Raw genomic sequence first — 20,015 nt, 5'->3', positions numbered from 1 at the left:
CTTTTTCTATAAAAGCCAACTTCTGCAGCTTACACTCAAAGAACAAATAAACCTATCTTATCTATTACCAGGATTGATCAGTTTTTCAGTTCATCATACCAGCCTAGCTTCTCTTCTTTCCATGGTTAATACTTCCTTTAAAAAAAAACCCTTCTGACCACCTGATAAGCTAACTCCACAATTTGAACTTAGCTGAAATTATTAAGGATAAAGCAGGTGTTTTTAGAGTATTTCTCAGGACCAGGGCTAAAATACACAGAATGTAATATATACTTTATTACATAATTCATCAACTTAATGGGAACCAGTCATCTTAAATTTCCATAATTGTGTTCATTGATGCCTAAAGCAAGAGAAGGACTAACAAACTAGTACAGACCAAACAGAAGAGAAGCAAAAGAGAGGATTCTTTATGCTTTCTTGTGCACATATTACAGTGATACATATTATAGACATTAGAACTTCAGTAAAATATTTTTTTAAATTTTATTCATTTATTTATTTATTTTTGGCTGTGTTGGGTCTTCGTTTCTGTGCGAGGGCTTTCTCTAGTTGCGGCGAGCGGGGGCCACTCTTCATCGCGGTGCGCGGGCCTCTCACTATCGCAGCCTCTCTAGTTGCGGAGCACAGGCTCCAGACGCGCAGGCTCAGTAGTTGTGGCTCACGGGCCCAGTTGCTCCACGGCATGTGGGATCTTCCCAGACCAGGGCTCGAACCTGTGTCCCCTGCATTGGCAGGCAGATTCTCAACCACTGCGCCACCAGGGAAGCCCCAAGTAAAATATTTTATAGAAAATGGAAGCAGCATTTCAGTTCACCTGTTAAGTTTATAAATTGTATTTAAGCAAAATGATGATGCTCTTAAAAGCTTTGGAATTTCACAGCAGATTTAGGATCACCATGTTCTTTCACTTTTATGAAAATAGGGAGTACAAATTTGTCATCGTTTAATTGGTTTGAGTTGCCACAGAGTAAAACATTTTGCTGTGTCTGATTTAGGTAATAAAAAACCTAAAGAACTAGGAAATGCTAACTGGATAAATCTGAAGGCATGGCCCCTAAAGGACAAGATTTACCTACTTAACAAGGCTCTGTCTATACCCAGAGCACTTAATTTCTGATAACTCTCTTCTCCACTACACATTCTTCAAGGACACTGTTGCTGAGGTTCCCTGTGTCCTAACAGGCATTGCCTAACACAGAAGCAGGGTGCATGCTCACTACTGCAGTTAGACTCACTATGCTTCCCTCAGTGAGGGAACACCCTTACAGAACACTGGGTCATGTCACCCTTGCTGGCTATGCTTGGCATGCAAGGTCCTTTAATGGACTTAGGCAAGTCAAAGTGGTTTAAATGCCACTGGCTGCTCATCCATACTCTCAGTTGGTCTATGAGCACAGGGCACAACCTTGTCTAATGAAAAACCACATCTTCAGAAATTAATGGCTGCCTGCTGCTCATAAAACGACTTGACTGTAAGTTATTGGAGGGCAGGTTCTGTTCTGATTCACATTGGTATCCTTCACAGTGCCTTGCACCAGTGCAAGGTTGCTCAGTAGATGTCTAATTCACAAAGTAGAGGCATCAAAAGGGAATTTGGGGCTAGTTTATCTTTTTCTCCCCCCACACACTCCAAAAAATCATCAGGGCATTAAACATGAAAATAATCACGCTGAATTTCCCTAACATGTATTTTTACGATGCACTATTACATTTACATTTAATCTAAGGCTTACCATAATAGTTTTAGGGCTTAAGCCCTTTGAAAGTCTTAATCCAGTCTTGGGTCCACACCCAAGTATGGATATACATTTGATACGTATTTGTCAAATAAACAAATAAACCAATAAACAAATATGAGGAATGAGCTATCAAGGTGCTGTCAACTCCAGACTGATAGCTATTGTCCAAGTAATACAAAGGAAAGACAAAACAGGAGGTTTTTTTAAAAGAAGCAAATTATTATATTTTAGCTTTATCTCAGGTTCATCCTTGTGATGTATATAACAGTTAAACACATCAGAATTTGATGCTTAAAAAACTATCAAGAGACTGTGGAAGACTACCTTACAATTATTAAATGCAAGAGGTTTTCCTTATAAAAATCACTTACTACTTTCAAGACCATTTTTATTATATGCAAAGAAATGTAAACCTCAATATCAAAAGAAATAACTAAAAATGAGTATAATTAGAGAGTCATTGAAATTAGCATGCAATTTTGTGTCTTGTGGCTTTTTAAAAAAGTACGTGGATTGGCTCCTAAAATAATGATTCAGGGAGGACTCATTGAGGATGCACTGTAAGTGAATTATGCACTGCTTTCTTAGAATGTCTTAATTGGAAAGGGCTTTAGTCTCATATACAGTTGAGGAAACTGAGGCACCGAATGGCTAAGCGACTCACCGCAACACCCATAGGCAGAGGTCAAGAGAGTTGAGATGTACTCAGCTTGACAACGCTGTCTTCATCTCTAAGTGATTCTCTGTCACAGTCTCCACAGAACATATTCCCAACTCATTTCAGAATTGAAACTAGTCCCCTAATTGCCCCCAAATAACCTTATCTTTGTTCTAGGGACAAGGTCTAGATCATTCAGGATAGTGTCCTTCAATTTCTCTCTCCAATCAAGTGATTTTCATCTCCATCCTCCTCTCTTCCCTACTCTCTGTCTTCAAAGTCCTTTCTTTCTGCCTATTCCCTCCCATTCTCCCCATCATGACATCTCCAAGGACTTTCATTCTGAACCTCTCCGCTTTCAAATGAAAATTTCTTTCTCTCCTCTTTCTCGTCCTTCAAAAACCCATCTCCCTCTCCCAAAATATTTCCTTGGACACTACGTCTAATTCTACCATCACATATTTTTGTTGGTTTTTTTTTAATCACCAAACTTCTTAGAAAAGTGACTATCTTTATGCCCTCGGGAATTCCCTGACTGTCCAGTGGCTAGGACTCCATGATTCCACTGCAGGGGGCACGGGTTCGATCCCTAGTCAGGGAACTAAGATCTCACATGCCTCGCAGCACAGGCAAAAGAAAATAAAATGGTTTATGTCCTTTTCCCCTCCATCTTATTCCCCAGTTTCTTTCAGTCAGAAAGGGCCTGTTCCATCCAACTGAAAGCATCTAGTTCAAGGTCACAGAAAATCTCAGATTTCCTCAGGATTCACTCTGCTCAACTATTTCATATCTGATACAGTTCACACCCATCTGTCTTTCACTTTTCCCTTCCTTTGACATCCTTGATATCCAATGATATTTTCTTCCTATTTTTTTTTCAGCCACTTCTTCTTTTTTCTCTTTTTGTTTCTCATTTCTTGTCATTGTTCCCAGTTATATAAATGTAGGGAATCCCCTAGTTTCATTCTCACCCACAGGCTGTTTCTTTGCTGTATTCTTGAGGGATTTCAAATTCTCACATGATTTCAACTAACCTACCTGTGAAGATATTCCTCCATATATCAGTCTTGGACCACCATTGTTCATGGTACCAAGTCATATTTCAAACTGCTAAGCATCTTTGCCCAGGCCTTTCTCTAGCATCTCAAACTTGATGTGTTCTAACCAGCTAAATTCTGCTATGGCCTTGCTCCTGATCTGCCCATTTAAAACTGCCACCACCTGAGTTTCTTCCCTCTCTTGACTCCCACATCCCATTGGTTCTCAAGCCCTGTCAATTTCAACCATGCAGTATCTCCCCCTTGATCTTGCCCTGTCTGTTCCCATGGCCACTGCTCCTGTTCAGCTTCTCATCTCTGGCCTGATTTCATGCAAAACACTCAGCTGCTGGTGGCCTGTAATCACTGACTCTTCCCACCACTCCCACCAATTGTTGGCAGAGTAATCTTTTAAACCCACAATTTTATCATGCCTTTACTGTGATCAAAAAACTTCCATATTTTCCTACTGCACACAGGGATTTGATGTCAGAATTGAAAAGGTAACTGTATATAATTTAGTCTACCCCCACCATTTCACAAATGAGAAAACTAAAGCTCAGAGAATCGAGGAAGTACACTGTTTTCTGACTCTACCAAGTCCTCCTTTTATCTCATGGTTTTGCCTTTGAAAGTCCAAGATTGACATTGTTTCAGAGTTTTTTCTGGACTCGGAGCAAATCACAATAAAGTTATGTCAACAAAACACATTTTTAAGCAGTCTCGGCAGTTTTTTAATTACTAATCCAGTTGAGAGCCTGACACTGTGGTGAAACCTGTTTGGTCTTCTGCCTAAGTTGCTACTCATGGGAAAAAGAATGACCCAGCTCCATAAAGTTGCAAGGTTTCTGAGTCATCTGGCATAGTTCTCCAAAACAAACAGCAGGCACTGACACTTCAGTGTGGTAACGGAAGTACAAGACAGGTAACAGATGCATACACAACTCTGTAGCTATGAAGAAATGGCTTCCAAACAGACAAATTAGATACACCCACACCCCAGTCGTCCCACTCCTACAAACAAGAGCAAGAAGTGTTCAAGAGTTCAGAGGTAGCAAGAAATACACATTTGCATTAACATCACTTCAATTCTGTGCCCAAGAAGGACTCTACAATAACATTTCAGTTACTTGTCCAAAGTAACTTGGATGATTTGGGCCATTTATTTTCCTACCCCCTCCCCTACCCCATAGTATTACTATTATTGTTGTTGTTATTATTTTATATAAGCCTTCCTAATTCACAAGGATATTATGAGATTAGATTAAAATCAGAATTATTTTGAATTCTCAAAGTTGTAATAATGTCAATTCTTTGTAGTATATTTTACTTAGTAATTTACTTGGAATAGGCTCTTATACTTTATTGTAAAACCCACACCTCAAGAACAAATTTAGGCTGAATTGTTCTGGATTGTATTTAGCCCTAAATTAATATCCAAACCTCAATTTCTTCATCTGTAAAATGGAGACAATTATAGTATTGACCACATGTACTAATGAAGATTGAATGCACGGATTTCTCTAAACACATTGCCTAGTACTTAGTTATCATTCAGTGAACTGTAATGGTGATTAATGGTAATGATTAACATTAAATAGATACCAGGAGTGTATAATTCCTATAATAAAAACATTATCTCTTTACACACTCATATTAACCATAAACACATATTTTCCTGAATTATCAATTATGGCAATTTTTAAAAATATGTACTTGGAGACTAAAATTTTATTTTTCTTTAATGGTGAAATTGAAACTAACTGTAAAAAGTAATTTACTATATTTTGAAATTACTATTATTTGTATTTTTTAAAATGCAAACTATAATTTCTTTTATCAGCAGTCCAGATAAAATCTAACTGTGATAACAGTTTTCATAATTAGCAATTCTGAAAAAAAAAACAGATAAAGTTCAAAACTTCTTATTTAGGGAAAAATAAAAGCTAAGAATTTACACTATCTTTAATGATTCTAAATTAAATTTAATAAATATAGACAAACCCTTCAAATCCACACCTAATTTTTAGATAGATATTTTACAATGTCCTAAGCATATTGATATATTAGACTTAATATATAAGTGTGTGTGTTTTTAGAAATGCCTTTGTTTCTAGAGAAAAATAATTTAAATTATATGTATGATTTTCACTAGAAATCATATGTAAAGATCAAGGCCAGAGTTGAAACTAGGCAGAGCTCTGTTTGACTAGCTCACTTGTTTGACCGGGAAATTGTTTAATGCAGGAGAAAAGACTAATGAAAGTTGCTTATACAGCAATTTGTCCCTACAGTCTTGTAATTTATTTTCATTGCTATGGAAGGATGCATTTATATCATCTGTTTTGTTTAGTGCCAACAATAAAATATCAAATATGAACTCATTTTTACATAAAGAAAATTGTTTTTATTTTAGAACTTTTTATTCTCATATTTCAAAGCAAATTAAAGATTTATCACCTTAAGATTTTCAAGAATACTAGAAAATCTTCCATCTAGAATTGGACAGTGAAAAAGCAAATATTCCAAAGCTTTCCTGATATTTTCTCCTTTATATCCTTTCTTTACTCCAAATTTTGTTTTCTGTTTCCATCCTTGGCTAGTCAGATCCCAAAACTATCATCAAATATTTTAGTATCATAACATGCTGTTGAATCACTAAATAGCATCCGAGTATCTCCAGCTCTTCAGGCACAAGATTTACTAAGAGGTCCTGAGTTCCTAACTCTCATTCTCCCTGGGTTCTAGCTTCAAATGTCCTAGCTCATATGATTACAAGTATCTGCATAGGCTAAGAATGAAAAAGAGGTTAACAATAAAAGTAATGAAAAGAAGAGTAAAATTGAAAGGTAAAAACCAAACATAAAGGAATCCTTAGCATAGTCATCAGAACTTGAGAGATAAAACTAGATTCACCTGCTAATGACTCACAAGACTATTGCTTAATTTTTTTTAAGCAGTGAGATAGCATGAATTACAAAGCATTCAGTTAAAAATTAATTATGGTTATCTTATTTTTTATAGGTGGTGCTGGAAGTTAACAGTGAATTTCAAATCCAGGTAACATATAGCAAATTAATTTTTTCCAAATTAAAAATAAGAAAAATGGTTTGGGAGAAGCAACATATTTTCCAAAGACAATTCATCCTTATAAGTAAAGTTAATGTGATGCTAAAATTAATAGATTATCAAAATTACCAATTTTCCCAATGAAACATCCTCTCTTTCTGACATTATAATTACCCCATCCTCCAAAAGCTCCAGTGGAATGTGAATTATGAATAAAAGTTAATAGATACTATTACTTTATCCTGCCCACCCAAGGTCAGAGATTATAACAGTAAAAATGGCACCATCAAGTGGCGTTCCATCAGGAGGCAAAAACGTGAGTGGATCAAGTTCGCTGCAGCCTGCCGTGAAGGTGAGGACAACTCAAAGAGGAACCCAATCGCCAAAGTAAGTATCAACCCCAAAGCATAAAATCGAAAATCAGAATGGATGGAGTTAAATTTTCAAAAGAACCTATCTTTTAAATATTTTATGAACACATCTCACTGAGAAATTATGATACAGAACAAAACTATAGCCATTCAGATTATGAAAATTGAAGCCATTATAAGTATAAATTAAGAAATTTAGGCACTCGGGTAAACAGTTAAACATTGACTCACCACACTGGTGAAATTAATATACATGATCATATGTCACCCCAAACTCTAGATGAAAAAAATATAGTGATTTATACAATGAATTTAATGCTCAGCACATTCACAGGAACTATTTCAATGTGTGCTACTTCTGCCTCCTAATTTCTTAGAATTGAATTCCTACTTTTGGCTTTGTTATGGACATTCACAATGTACCCTGTTTCATATGCTCTTTTCCTTTTATTTTCCCTTTTCTTCCTTTTGCACACACGTGCTCACACGCATGTGCGCACACACATACACGGAAACATATCCCCACACACAGATTCACACATACAAACATATATACACAAATTTACACAGAGATTTCCCCATAAGATTGCTTACAGTCATACAATTTTTTATTTCCAAGAGAGCCCTGGTTTCACATCCTCGTCATTTTCAAAATTAAAATCTTCTACACAGTCAGATAACTCTTGTCGCCTACATAAATCTACTTTAAACTTTCTTCTAAAACTTTACATTAAAAATTTTTTTAATCAAAAAATCAAAGTTATGTAATAATATTGGTAAACTCCTTAAGACTGCAAGGAGCTCTCTACTCTAGCCTCAACGTTAGCACAGAGACTAAAAATAATACGATCCATTGTAAATGTTGAATGAATGAATGCATGAAAGATGACTGCATAGATTTAGATTTATTAGGGTGATATTTTACTTTTTTCTAATTTGATAGAAACAGAAATTGAATTTCTTTTATTACGTTGTCATTTACCATTGAAAATATAAAGCTGTTATTATTCCTCTTATCTAGGAAAATAATTCTCTATTTCCAGCATTTCTCAAAAGATAACAGATACTCACATTCAGCAATTCTCAAGATAGTTGAGAATTGCACTCTTGACATAGCACTCTTGATTTGCTCCCTGTAATGTATGTTTTCACCTGTGCTCTTTCTGCAGATTCACTCAGATTGTGCTGCAAACCAGCAAGTTACATACCGCATCTCCGGAGTAGGAATTGATCAACCACCTTACGGAATCTTTGTTATTAATCAAAAAACTGGTGAAATTAATATAACATCCATAGTTGATCGAGAGGTCACCCCTTTTTTCATCGTAAGTGGGTGAATATGTATGTTCAGGCCTATATTATTTTTGGACTATCTTAAGCTCAGATCATACTTGATTTGATTTCAAGAGTCTCAATATTAGGCATTTTTGGTTGTCCCTTATTTCATGAGCATCTTATGACCCAAAAGAAACAAAAGATTAAGAGAGAAAGGAGTGTTTGCTTAACTGCCTTAGCAAAAATGCTAACCTCTGGTCAGTCCCCGGTGTCAAGCTAAAGTGTTTGTTTGGAATGGCAAGCACCTAACTTCTTTTACTTTAATTCAGTTGAGAATATCGGTTCCTCCTAACTCCAGTGCCAAATGATGATTCTGGAGCTCCTGATGGAGTCTTTCCTGAGTGAACATACTTTATGATAAAATCACATTGCTCAATGTGAACTTGAACTCAGGATGTGCCTTGGAGATACTTTAATTCACCCTTAACGAATCTCACTCTATTCTTTACAGTTGCTGTGACAAAACTTCAAACCCTCCGCCTCATTTCCACTTTATGAAGCTGACATGTGACCAACTTCATTAAAAAGTCTGAGGCCCTTCATCACAAACTCCCACAATTAATTCTCTCTCCTCCAGTTCAGAAATGTTCTGAATTAAATCCAAAAATGGGATCGATTTTCTTCTTTCTCTCAGCTGCTTATCCCAAAAGCTATCTATTTTTCCATAATTACCTGTCCAAGAACCTTAATCAATCAACTTTGTTTTTTCATCTTTCTTCTGCTTGCTCCATTGGCTGCTAATCCATTTCCATCTATCATTAGGGTCAACACTTGTTAATACTTGAAAAATAAAACTAAAGACATTTTTAAAACTTTCTTTGATCTTGTAACCTCTTCTATTCAAACCCCATAATTTTCCAAAATGCCTCCAAATAGTAATCTATGCTTGCAGGCTTTCACTCATACTGCTTTTCCATATGCCTCAAACTACTTTAATTCCTTAGTCTTCTGTTCCAAGTCTGTATTCCTGCCTTGTCTCCCACAATGTTTCCCTGAAAACTCTAAATCAACATGCCAGCCTATTAGCTTTTCCTGATGCACAATGCATTTTATATGAAGTATATCACATAGGCAAAATAGTATACATTACACTTACATACACCAAATAATAATATAAACACCCACATAGCCACACCTATCCCATGAATGCTATATTTCTCTGAAGCCCCCGTGTGACTCTCCTTTGTCACATTCTCAAGTCCCATAACCCCTATTCCTAATTCCAACAACGAGTTTTCACCATTCCGTTTCCTTCCTCACGTAAATCCCTTTGCTTGAAACACCCTGCCAATTCCCTGCTCCACCTGTTGAAATTTTCTTGGAAGATCTCTCAATCATTACATCCTCCTATGAAGTCACAGTAATTTTGTTCTTCCTTCGTGTAACTTATCATGTTACCTTTTCTCAAATGGGATTTTGAGTTAGTGTTTGCCTCCCCTTATTGATTATAAGTACTACTTGTATCTACCTTCAAGTAGGAAATAATATGTCTTACTGTTCTTTTAGTTTCCCACAATGCCTAGCATAATGCTCAGAGAAAGCAAGAACTTAATAAATACGTGTTGCACCATGTAATTATTCCTCTTTTCTCTCCTAGATCTATTGTCGGGCTGTGGATTCACTGGGTCAAGATTTAGAGAGAGTTCTCGAGCTCAGAGTCAGGGTTTTGGATATAAATGACAACCCTCCGGTATTTTCTATGTCTACGTTTCTAGGACAAATAGAAGAAAATTCTAATGCCAGTAAGTAGTCTACTTTATTAAGTAAACAAGACTATTTTAGCTTCCAGATCATTCTTAACAGCCAGACAACTAGAGGCTAAACTCTGTCAAGGTACTACATCATGAATGTAAAAGAGAAGGTTGGAAAAGCATGTAGAACAGGAAGGCATGAGGAAATCTCCATAATGGCTTTACCCTCAACTGTGGAAGCAGCTCCAACTGTCATACACAAGGAGCAACTCTAAAGTAATAGGAAGCATTTTCTCACACACCAGCTCTGTAGTAGATTCCTAAGGAAAAAATCCAAAAGTACTTTGCACAATGGTGACAGAGGCACTGGGAGAATTTAGCCTCCCAACCTGACTACTTTGAAGGGGAATCTCATCCATTTCTATTTATACTGCCTTTTTTTTTTTTTTTTTAATTTTAACGACTCTAAAGTCACTCATAGAAATCACTTCCAGACTAGCTATTTGGTAGCCATAATCTTAAAGAGCTTTTCTTTGACAACAAATAAATGCAAAACAAGCATTGTTGCCCCTTCTTATATATGATTTAATAAATATGGGTTTTGTTTGTTTTTACTCAAGTCACTGATAGTATGTATTGGAAATGTATTACAAACCTAATCCTCTTTGGTCCTCCATGTACAATATATTTAAAGCTGACCATCTCAAGGAATGATAGTACAGGGGCACCAGAAAATCTAGAAACTAGAACCAGTATTTACACAAGGGCTTTAAAATTCTAAACGTGCAATTGCTTCCTTATGGATTACTGTAAAAGGAAATATTTTAACTGCCAAATATTCAGTCACTTGGGTGGGATAGTATATTAACTGCTTAGTGTACCATTGAAGATTGTCCTAGATATATTTAAAAAAACAGCAGAGATAATGTCTCATTTGAATTCAAAACTTCAACATACCATAGTTACTTTTAACTGTTAAGTGGTATAACTTCTTGTAAGTTCAAATAATTCTTACATTTTAATTCTATTCGTTAAAATACTATACCTACAGTTTAAACTTTAAAAAATGCTGCTACAAGAATGATAAACCATTAGCCAGACTCATCAAGAAAAAAAGGGAGAAGACTCAAATCATCAGAATTAGAAATGAAAAGGGAGAAGTAACAACTGACACTGCAGAAATACAAAGGATCATGAGAGATTACTACAAGCAACTATACGCCAATAAAACGGACAACCTGGAAGAAATGGACAAATCTTTAGAAAAGCACAACCTTCCGAGACTGAACCAGGAAGAAATAGAAAATATGAACAGTCCAATCACAAGCACTGAAATTGAAACTGTGATTAAAAATCTTCCAGGGCTTCCCTGGTGGCGCAGAGGTTGAGAGTCTGCCTGCCGATGCAGGGGACAAGGGTTTGTGCCCCAGTCCGGGAAGATCCCACATGCCGTGGAGTGGCTGGGCCCGTGAGCCATGGCCGCTGAGCCTGTGCATCCGGAGCCTGTGCATCCGGAGCCTGTTCTCCGCAACGGGAGAGGCCACAACAGTGAGAGGCCCGCGTACCGCAAAAAAAAAAAAAAAAAAAAAAAAAAAAAATCTTCCAACAAACAAAAACCCAGGACCAGATGGCTTCAGAGGCGAATTCTATCAAACATTTAGAGAAGAGCTAACACCTATCCTTCTCAAACTCTTCCAAAATATAGCAGAGAGAGGAACACTCCCAAACTCATTCTATGAGGCCACCATCACCGTGATACCAAAACCAGACAAAGATGTCACAAAGAAAGAAAACTACAGGCCAATATCACTGATGAACATAGATGCAAAAATCCTCAGCAAAATAACGAGTAAACAGAATCCAACAATACATTAAAAGGATCATACACCGTGATCAAGTGGGATTTGTCCCAGTGATGCAAGGATTTTTCAATATCCGCAAATCAATCAGTGTGATACACCATATTAACAAATTGAAAGAGAAAAACAATATGATCATCTCAATAGATGCAGAGAAAGCTTTTGACAAAATTCAACACCCATTTATGATAAAAGCTCTCTAGAAAGTAGGCATAGAGGGAACCTACCTCAACATAATTAAGGCCATATATGACAAACCCATAGTCAGCATCGTTCTCAATGGTGAAAAACTGAAACCATTTCCCCTAAGATCAGGAACAAGACAAGGTTGCCCAATCTCACCACGGTTATTCAACATAGTTTTGGAAGTTTTAGCCACAGCAATCAGAGAAGAAAAAGAAATAAAAGGAATCCAAATCGGAAAAGAAGTAAAACTGTTACTGTTTGCAGATGACATGATACTATACATAGAGAATCCTAAAGATGCTACCAGAAAACTACTAGAGCTAATCAATGAATTTGGTAAAGTAGCAGGATACAAAATTAATGCACAGAAATCTCTTGCATTCCTATACACTAACAATGGAAGATCAGAAAGAGAAATTAAGGAAACAATCCCATTTACCATTTCAACAAAAAGAATAAAATACCTAGGAATAAACCTACCTAAGGAGGCAAAAGACCTGTATTCAGAAAACTATAAAACAGTGATGAAAGAAATCAAAGATAAAATAAACAGATGGAGCGATATACCATGCTTCTGGATTGGAAGAATCACTATTGTGAAAATGACTATACTACCCAAAGCAATCTACAGATTCAATGCAATCCCTATCAAACTACCAATGGCATTTTTCACAGAACTAGAACAAAAAATTGCACAGTTTGTATGCAAACACAAAAGACCCCGAATAGCCAAAACAATCTTGAAAGAGAAAACTGGAGCTGGGGGAATCAGGCTCCCAGACTTCAGACTATACTACGAAGCTATAGTAATCAAGACAGTACGGTACTGGCACAAAAACAGAAATATAGATCAATGGAACAGGATAGAAAGCCCAGAGATAATCCCACACACATATGATCACCTTATCTTTGATAAAGGAGGCAAGGATATGCAATGGAGAAAAGACAGCCTCTTCAATAAATGGTGCTGGGAAAACTGGACAGCTACATGGAAAAGAATGAAATTAGAGCACTCCATTACACCATACACAATAATAAACTCGAAATGGATTAAAGACCTAAATGTAAATCCAGACACTATAATACTCTTAGAGGAAAACATAGGCAGAATACTCCATGACATAAATCACCGCAAGATCCTTTTTGACCCACCTCCTAGAGAAATGGAAATAAAAACAAAAATAAACAAATGGGACCTAATGAAACTTCAAAGCTTTTGCACAGCAAAGGAAACCATAAACAAGACAAAAAGACAACCCTCAGAATGGGAGAAAATATTTGCAAATGAAGCAACTGACAAAGGGTTAATCTCCAAAATATACAAGCAGCTCATGCAGCTCAATATCAAAAAAACAAACAACCTAACCCAAAAATGGGCAGAAGACCTAAATAGACATTTCTCCAAAGAAGGTATACAGATTGCCAACAAACACATGAAAAGATATTCAACCTCACTAATCACAGAGAATTGCAAATCAAAACTACAATGAGGTATCACCTCACACCAGTCAGAATGGCCATTATAAAAAATCTACAAATAATAAATGCTGAGAGTGTGTGGAGAAAAGGGAACCCTCTTGCATTGTTGGTGGGAATGTAAACTGATATAGCCACTATGGAGAACAGTATGGAGGTTCCTTAAAAAACTAAAAATAGAACTACCATATGACCCAGCAATCCCACTACTGGGAATATACCCTGAGAAAACCATAATTCAAAAAGTGTCATGTACCACAATGTTCATTGCAGCACTATTTACAACAGCCAGGACATGGAAGCAACCTAAGTGTTCATCAACAGATGAATGGATAAAGAAGATGTGGCACATGTATACAATGGAATATTACTCAACCATAAAAAGAAACAAAACTGAGTTATTTGTAGTGAGGTGGATGGACCTAGAGTCTGTCATACAGAGTGAAGTAAGAAAGAGAAAATCAAATACTGTATGCTAACACATATATATAGAATCTTAAAAAAAAAAAAAGGTTCTGATTAACCTAGGGGAAGAACAGGAATGAAGACACAGACATAGAGAATGAGGACACGGGCGGGGGAAGGGTAAGCTGGGACGAAGTGAGAGAGTAGCATTGATAATATATACACTACCAAATGTAAAATAGATAGCTAGTGGGAAGCAGCTGCATGGCACAGGGAGATCATCTCAGTGCTTTGCAACCACCTACAGGGATGGGATAAGGGAAATGGGAGAGAGACACAAGAGGGAGGGGATATGGGGATATACATATGCCTATAGCTGATTCACTTTGTTATACAGCAGAAACTAACACAACACTGTAAAGCAATTATACTCCGATAAAGATGTTTAAAAAAAAAAGAATGTTTGTTGTAAAAATTCACAAAATATGAGTAAAAACACAATAGAAATGCGTTCTTTGCTCTCCCTAGCACCGTTTTTCAGGGGCAAGTACCATCACTAGTTACTTAGGTACATACTTTCTATAATCATGTAAATATATATAAACGTGTTTCCAAAGAGGAAACAAATGTGACCATATTTTACATACTTATCCACAATGTGAGTTTTTATCGAAATATATTTTGAACATATTTCCATATTAGGAAATACATGTTTCTTCATTCCTTTTAACAATTTCATGAGATTTCATTGTATGAACGCACCATAATTAATGAATTAAATGCCTCTGAAAACATTTAAAAAATGATGCTGAAATGAATACACACACAGAGATTGAGGGAGAGAGAAATGGGAGCTGGTAGTTGGTGTCTACAGACAGGCCAATTGTGCTTGGAACAGAGTTGATTGTAGAGAAGTCTAGTTTATGAATGCTGGAAGCTTTTCACATTCTCCAGTGTTCTTCATCAAAACTGCTAATAAGATTACTGGAAAAAGTGAGGGATAGGACAAAGTATGTAATTAAACAAGCATTTTTTTAAACCTACTAGTTACTTAGCATTTTACTAGAGACCACGCAAAATACAACAATAATATATATTTATTGAATGTGCACTATTCAATAGGAACTTCACATAATTTTCTTCATATAGATGTTTAATTCTTTCATTAACTCAATGAGGATGGTACTATTATCATCCCTGTTTATAGATGTGGAAACTGAGGCCAAGATCACATAGCTAGAAAGTGCTATAGTTGGGAATGAGTTGGTCTGGCCTTATATCATTTTGTTTCACCATAGCAGCCTTTTTAAAAAAGAATTATACTAGAATAAGAAATGAAAAGGCAGAAGAAAATATTTCTTTGTTTTCTAGCTATCAGTAATGTCTAAGTTCCCTGGTAAAATGTGATCTTTTCATCAAGACAAAGGTATAGAAAGGAGCTAAGATATTGGTATGTCGAAGCAGTAGAAAGGGAAAATGATAGAGTGCCCATTATATGGACCAACTAACCCTAACACCTTGTGGGAAAAACAATATATATTATACTACAACAAAAATTCAAACTGTCCATTTGCAATCAATTTCTCCTAATTTCTAGATACACTGGTGATGATGCTCAATGCTACTGATGCAGATGAACCAAATAATTTGAACTCAAAAATAGCCTTCAAGATCGTAAGACAAGAACCTTCTGATTCACCAATGTTTATTATCAACAGATACACTGCAGAAATTCGAACAATGAATACTTTTCTGGACAGAGAGGTAATTCTTTTTTCTTTGAGTGAGCTGTAGTCTCAAAGGAACTGATTCTAAAAGAAAGAGTTCTAAGAAAAAAAAAAAGAAAACAGTACTTTAAAATTTTAATTACATAACCTTTTCACATAATGGTAATGACATAAATATCTGTGAGGTGAAAAAAATAGGAATCCCTCAAATAGATTTTATACTCATTTTTCATTTAATCTTACTTAGCGTTTGTCTCAATGTAAGAAAACTACATTCTGAGAGTACATAAAAATACACACAAGGTAAAGGCAAAAGCTCCTTTTTTTTTTTTTCTTTTAAAGTATGTCCTATAATGAAATAAATTTAAGAAACAATTGCTATTATGTCTCCCATCTTGGTGAGTCGCAATGAGTGTGAACACGGTAGAAGCTCCAAGAATTTTTACAGGCTAAGAAACTTGTTTATCTTTCCTTTTTGTTTTGTTTATTTGTTTGTTTATCTTTCTTTGAGCCAGCATATCCTAGGCGCATTTAAGAGAACCCTTTTTTTTTTCTCTTCCTATATCTCACCTACTGACAGCCCACTGAGTACTTTGGGAAATGAATCACAGAATCAAAATGATGGATAGGAATTAAGTAATATCCAGGCCAGTCTTTTCATTTACAAATAAAAACATAATTACTGATTGTTACCAAATTAGAACCAGCATTGCATGGTTTCTATAATGTCATGTGGTCCCTTGTTTTAATTTTAAAATATCAACTTTTTCCATTACGTTTTTTAATGTGGATAGAATATAACTGATGTGCATATATTTTAGAGTTATAAATGAGGAAGTTTTATTTTCTATTTGATATTTAATTAAATTTCATTTTAAGTATTATAGTTATTTTAAAATGACATCTCCCTGCTAATGATTCCTAGATTTAGGATAAATCAGATTATTTTAACACTCTTTATTGATCCAAATGCCATCAGTTTCTAGGTTACCATTATGTCCTTTTTTACTTGTTTGAAAATTACCATAAGAAGAAATTGACTATTTAGGTATTTCTCTCTCAAACTTTCTTAAAGGGCCCAGTGGGTTTCCTTTAACATGAAAAGAGTTGTAATGGTGAAGAGCTCTAAAAAGTAAAGGAACTCTGCAATCACTGGCAAGCCACCAGAGCAGATATTTTATTCTTTCTAATTTTTTTTTTTTGGATTATAGTTGATTAACAATGTTATGTTAGTTTCAGGTGTGCAGCAAAGTGATTCAGTTATACGTATAAATGTATCTATTCTTTTTCAAATTCTTTTCCCATTTAGGTTATTACAGAATATTGAGCAGTGTTTCCTGTGCTATACAGTATGTTCTTGTTGGTTAACTATTTTATTTTTTAAACTTTTTATTGGAGTATAGTTATTAATAGTGTTGTGATAGCTTCAGGTATATAGCAAGGTGATTCAGTTATACATATACATGTATCTATTCTTTTTCAAACTACTTTCCCATTTAGGTTGTTACATAATATTGAGCAGAGTTCCCTGTGCTATACAGTAGGTCCTTGTTGGTTATCTATTTTCAACATAGCAGTGTGTACATGTCAGTCCCAAGCTCACAATCTATCCGTCCCCCCACCCTTCCCCCACTGGTAACCGTAAGTTCATTCTCTAAGTTTGTGAGTCTGTTTCCACTTTGTAAGTAAGTCCATTTGTATCTTTTTTTTTTTTAGATTCTGTATATAAGTGATATCATATGATATTGTCTTTCTCTGTCTGACTTACTTCACTTAGTATGAAAATCTTCAGGTACATCCATGTTCTTGCAACTGGCAGTATTTCACTCTTTTTAATGGCTAATATCCATTGTATGTATGTAACACATCTTCTTTATCCATTCATCTGTCGATGGACATTGAGGTTGCTTTCATCTATTGTAAACAGTACTGCAATGAACATTGGGGTGCATGTATGCTTTCGAACCATGTTTTTCTCCAGATATATGCCCAGAAGTAGGATTGCTGATCATATGGTAGCTCTATTTTTAGTTTCTAAAGGAACCTCCATACTTTTCTCCAGAGTGGCTATACCAATTTACATTCCCACCAACAGTGTAAGAGGGTTCCCTTTACTCCACACCCTCTCCAGCATTTACTGTTTGTAGATTTTTGATGATGGCCATTCTGGCTGGTGTGAGGTGATATCTCACTGTAGTTTTGATTTGCCTTTCTCTAATAATTAGCGATGTTGAGCATCTTTTCATGTGCCTTTCGGAAATCTGTATATCTTCTTTGGAGAAATGTCTATTTAGGTCTTCTGCCCATTTTTGGATTGGATTGTTTGTTTTTTTGATATTGAGCTGCATGAGTTGCTTGTATGTTTTGGAGATTAATCCTTTGTCAGTTGCTTCATTTGCAAATATTTTCTCCCTTTCTGAAGGTTGTCTTTTCGTCTTATTTATGGTTTCCTTTGCTGTGCAAAAGCTTTGAGGTTTCATTAGGTCTCATTTGTTTATTTTTGTTTTTATTTCCATTTCTCTAGGATGTGGGTCAAAAGGATTTTGCTGTGATATATGTCATAGAGTGTTCTGCCTATGTTCTCTAAGAGTTTGATGGTGTTGGGCCTTACATTTAGGTCTTTAATCCATTTTGAGTTTATTTTTGTGTATGGTATTAGGGAGTATTCTAATTTCATTCTTTTACATGTGGCTGTCCAGTTTTCCCAGCACTGCTTATTAAAGAGGCTGTTTTTTCTCCATTGTATATTCTTGCCTCCTTTATCAAAGATAAGGTAACCATATGCATGTGGGTTTATCTCTGAGCTTTCTATCCTGTTCCATTGATCTATATTTCTGTTTTTGTGCCAGTACCATACTGTCTTGATTACTGTAGCTTTGTAGTATAGTCTGAAGTCAGGGAGTCTGATTCCTCCAGCTCTGTTTTTCTTTCTCAAGATTGCTTTGGCTATTCGGGGTCTTTTGTGTTTCCATACACATTGTGAAATTTTTTGTTCTAGTTCTGTGAAAAATGCCAGTGGTAGTTTGATAGGGATTGCATTGAATCTGTAGATTGCTTTGGGTAGTATAGTCATTTTCACAATGCTGATTCTTCCAATCCAAGAACATGGTATATCTCTCCATCTATTTTAATTTCTTTCATCAGTGTCTTTTAATTTTCTGCATACAGGTCTTTTGTCTCCTTAGGTAGGTTTATTCCTATATATTTTATTCCTAGATATTTGCAATGGTAAATGGGAGTGTTTTCTTAATTTCACTTTCAGATTTTTCATCATTAGTGTATAGAAATGCAAGAGATTTCTGTGCATTAATTTTGTATCCTGCTACTCTACCAAATTTATTGATTAGCTCTAGTAGTTTTCTGGTAGCATCTTTAGGATTCTCTATGTATAGTATCATGTCATCTGCAAACAGTGACAGCTTTACTTCTTCTTTTCCAATTTGGATTCCTTTTATATCTTTTTCTTCTCTGATTGCTGTGGCTAAAACTTCCAAAACTATGTTGAATAACCGTGGTGAGATTGGGCAACCTTGTCTTGTTCCTCATCTTAGTGGAAATGGTTTCAGTTTTTCACCATTGAGAACGATGTTGGCTGTGAGTTTGTTATATATGGCCTTTATTATGTTGAGGTTGGTTCCGTCTATGCTCACTTTCTGGGGAGTTTTTATCATAAATGGATGTTGAATTTTGTCAAAAGCTTTTTCTGCATCTATTAAGATGATCATATGGTTTTTATTCTTCAGTTTGTTGATGTGGTGTATCACAATGATTGATTTGCGGATATTGAAAAATCCTTGCATCACTGGGACAAATCCCACTTGATCATGGTGTATGATCCTTTTAATGTATTGTTGGATTCTGTTTGCTAGTATTTTGTTGAGGATTTTTGCATCTATTTTCATCAGTGATATCGGCCTGTAGTTTTCTTTTTTTGTGGAAATTGTGTCTGATTTTGGTATCAGGGTGATGGTGGCCTCATAGAGTGAGTTTGGGAGTATTCCTTCCTCTGCAATTTTTTGGAATAGTTTCAGAAGAAGAAATCCATGTTAACTCTTCTCTAAATGTTTGATAGAACTTGCCTGCAAAGGCATCTGGTCCTAGACTTTTGTTCGTTGGGAGTTTTTTAATCACAGTTTCAATTTTAGTACTTGTGATTGGTCTGTTCATATTTTCTATTTCTTCCTGGTTCAGTCTTGGGAGATTGTACCTTTCTAAGAATTTGTCCATTTCTTCCAGGTTGTCCATTTTATTGGCATACTGTTGCTTGTAGTTTTCTCTAATGATCCTTTGTATTTCTGTGGTGTCCTTTATAGCTTCTCCTTTTTCATTTCCAATCTTATTGATTTGAGCCCTCTCCCTTTTTCTCAGAGCAGATAGTCTTAACCTGGCATTTGTGGAGAACCCTCAAGACGCCTCTAACTATGAATCCTCTAAAATTATATCCACAACTTTGAGTGAG

General features: G+C 35.8%; 1 protein-coding gene and 1 long non-coding RNA gene across 2 annotated transcripts in view; one reads left to right on the top strand and one right to left on the bottom strand.

The window, feature by feature from the left end:
* The window catches only part of LOC137203377 (uncharacterized), a 173,024-nt gene that overhangs the window by 35,368 nt on the left and 117,641 nt on the right, over window positions 1–20,015 (bottom strand). The gene's annotated exons all lie outside the window — the stretch shown is intronic.
* The window catches only part of DSG1 (desmoglein 1), a 41,660-nt gene that overhangs the window by 3,147 nt on the left and 18,498 nt on the right, over window positions 1–20,015 (top strand). The window contains exons 2-6 of the mRNA XM_067699400.1: window positions 6,462–6,497; window positions 6,762–6,893; window positions 8,047–8,202; window positions 9,810–9,954; window positions 15,427–15,593. Coding sequence (XP_067555501.1) covers window positions 6,462–6,497; window positions 6,762–6,893; window positions 8,047–8,202; window positions 9,810–9,954; window positions 15,427–15,593 — 636 coding nt within the window. The remainder of the gene's footprint in view (window positions 1–6,461; window positions 6,498–6,761; window positions 6,894–8,046; window positions 8,203–9,809; window positions 9,955–15,426; window positions 15,594–20,015) is intronic.

This window comes from Pseudorca crassidens, chromosome 12 (assembly GCF_039906515.1).
Source record: "Pseudorca crassidens isolate mPseCra1 chromosome 12, mPseCra1.hap1, whole genome shotgun sequence".
Classification (NCBI taxonomy): domain Eukaryota; kingdom Metazoa; phylum Chordata; class Mammalia; order Artiodactyla; family Delphinidae; genus Pseudorca; species Pseudorca crassidens.
This window is presented reverse-complemented; position numbering and strand designations above follow the sequence as displayed.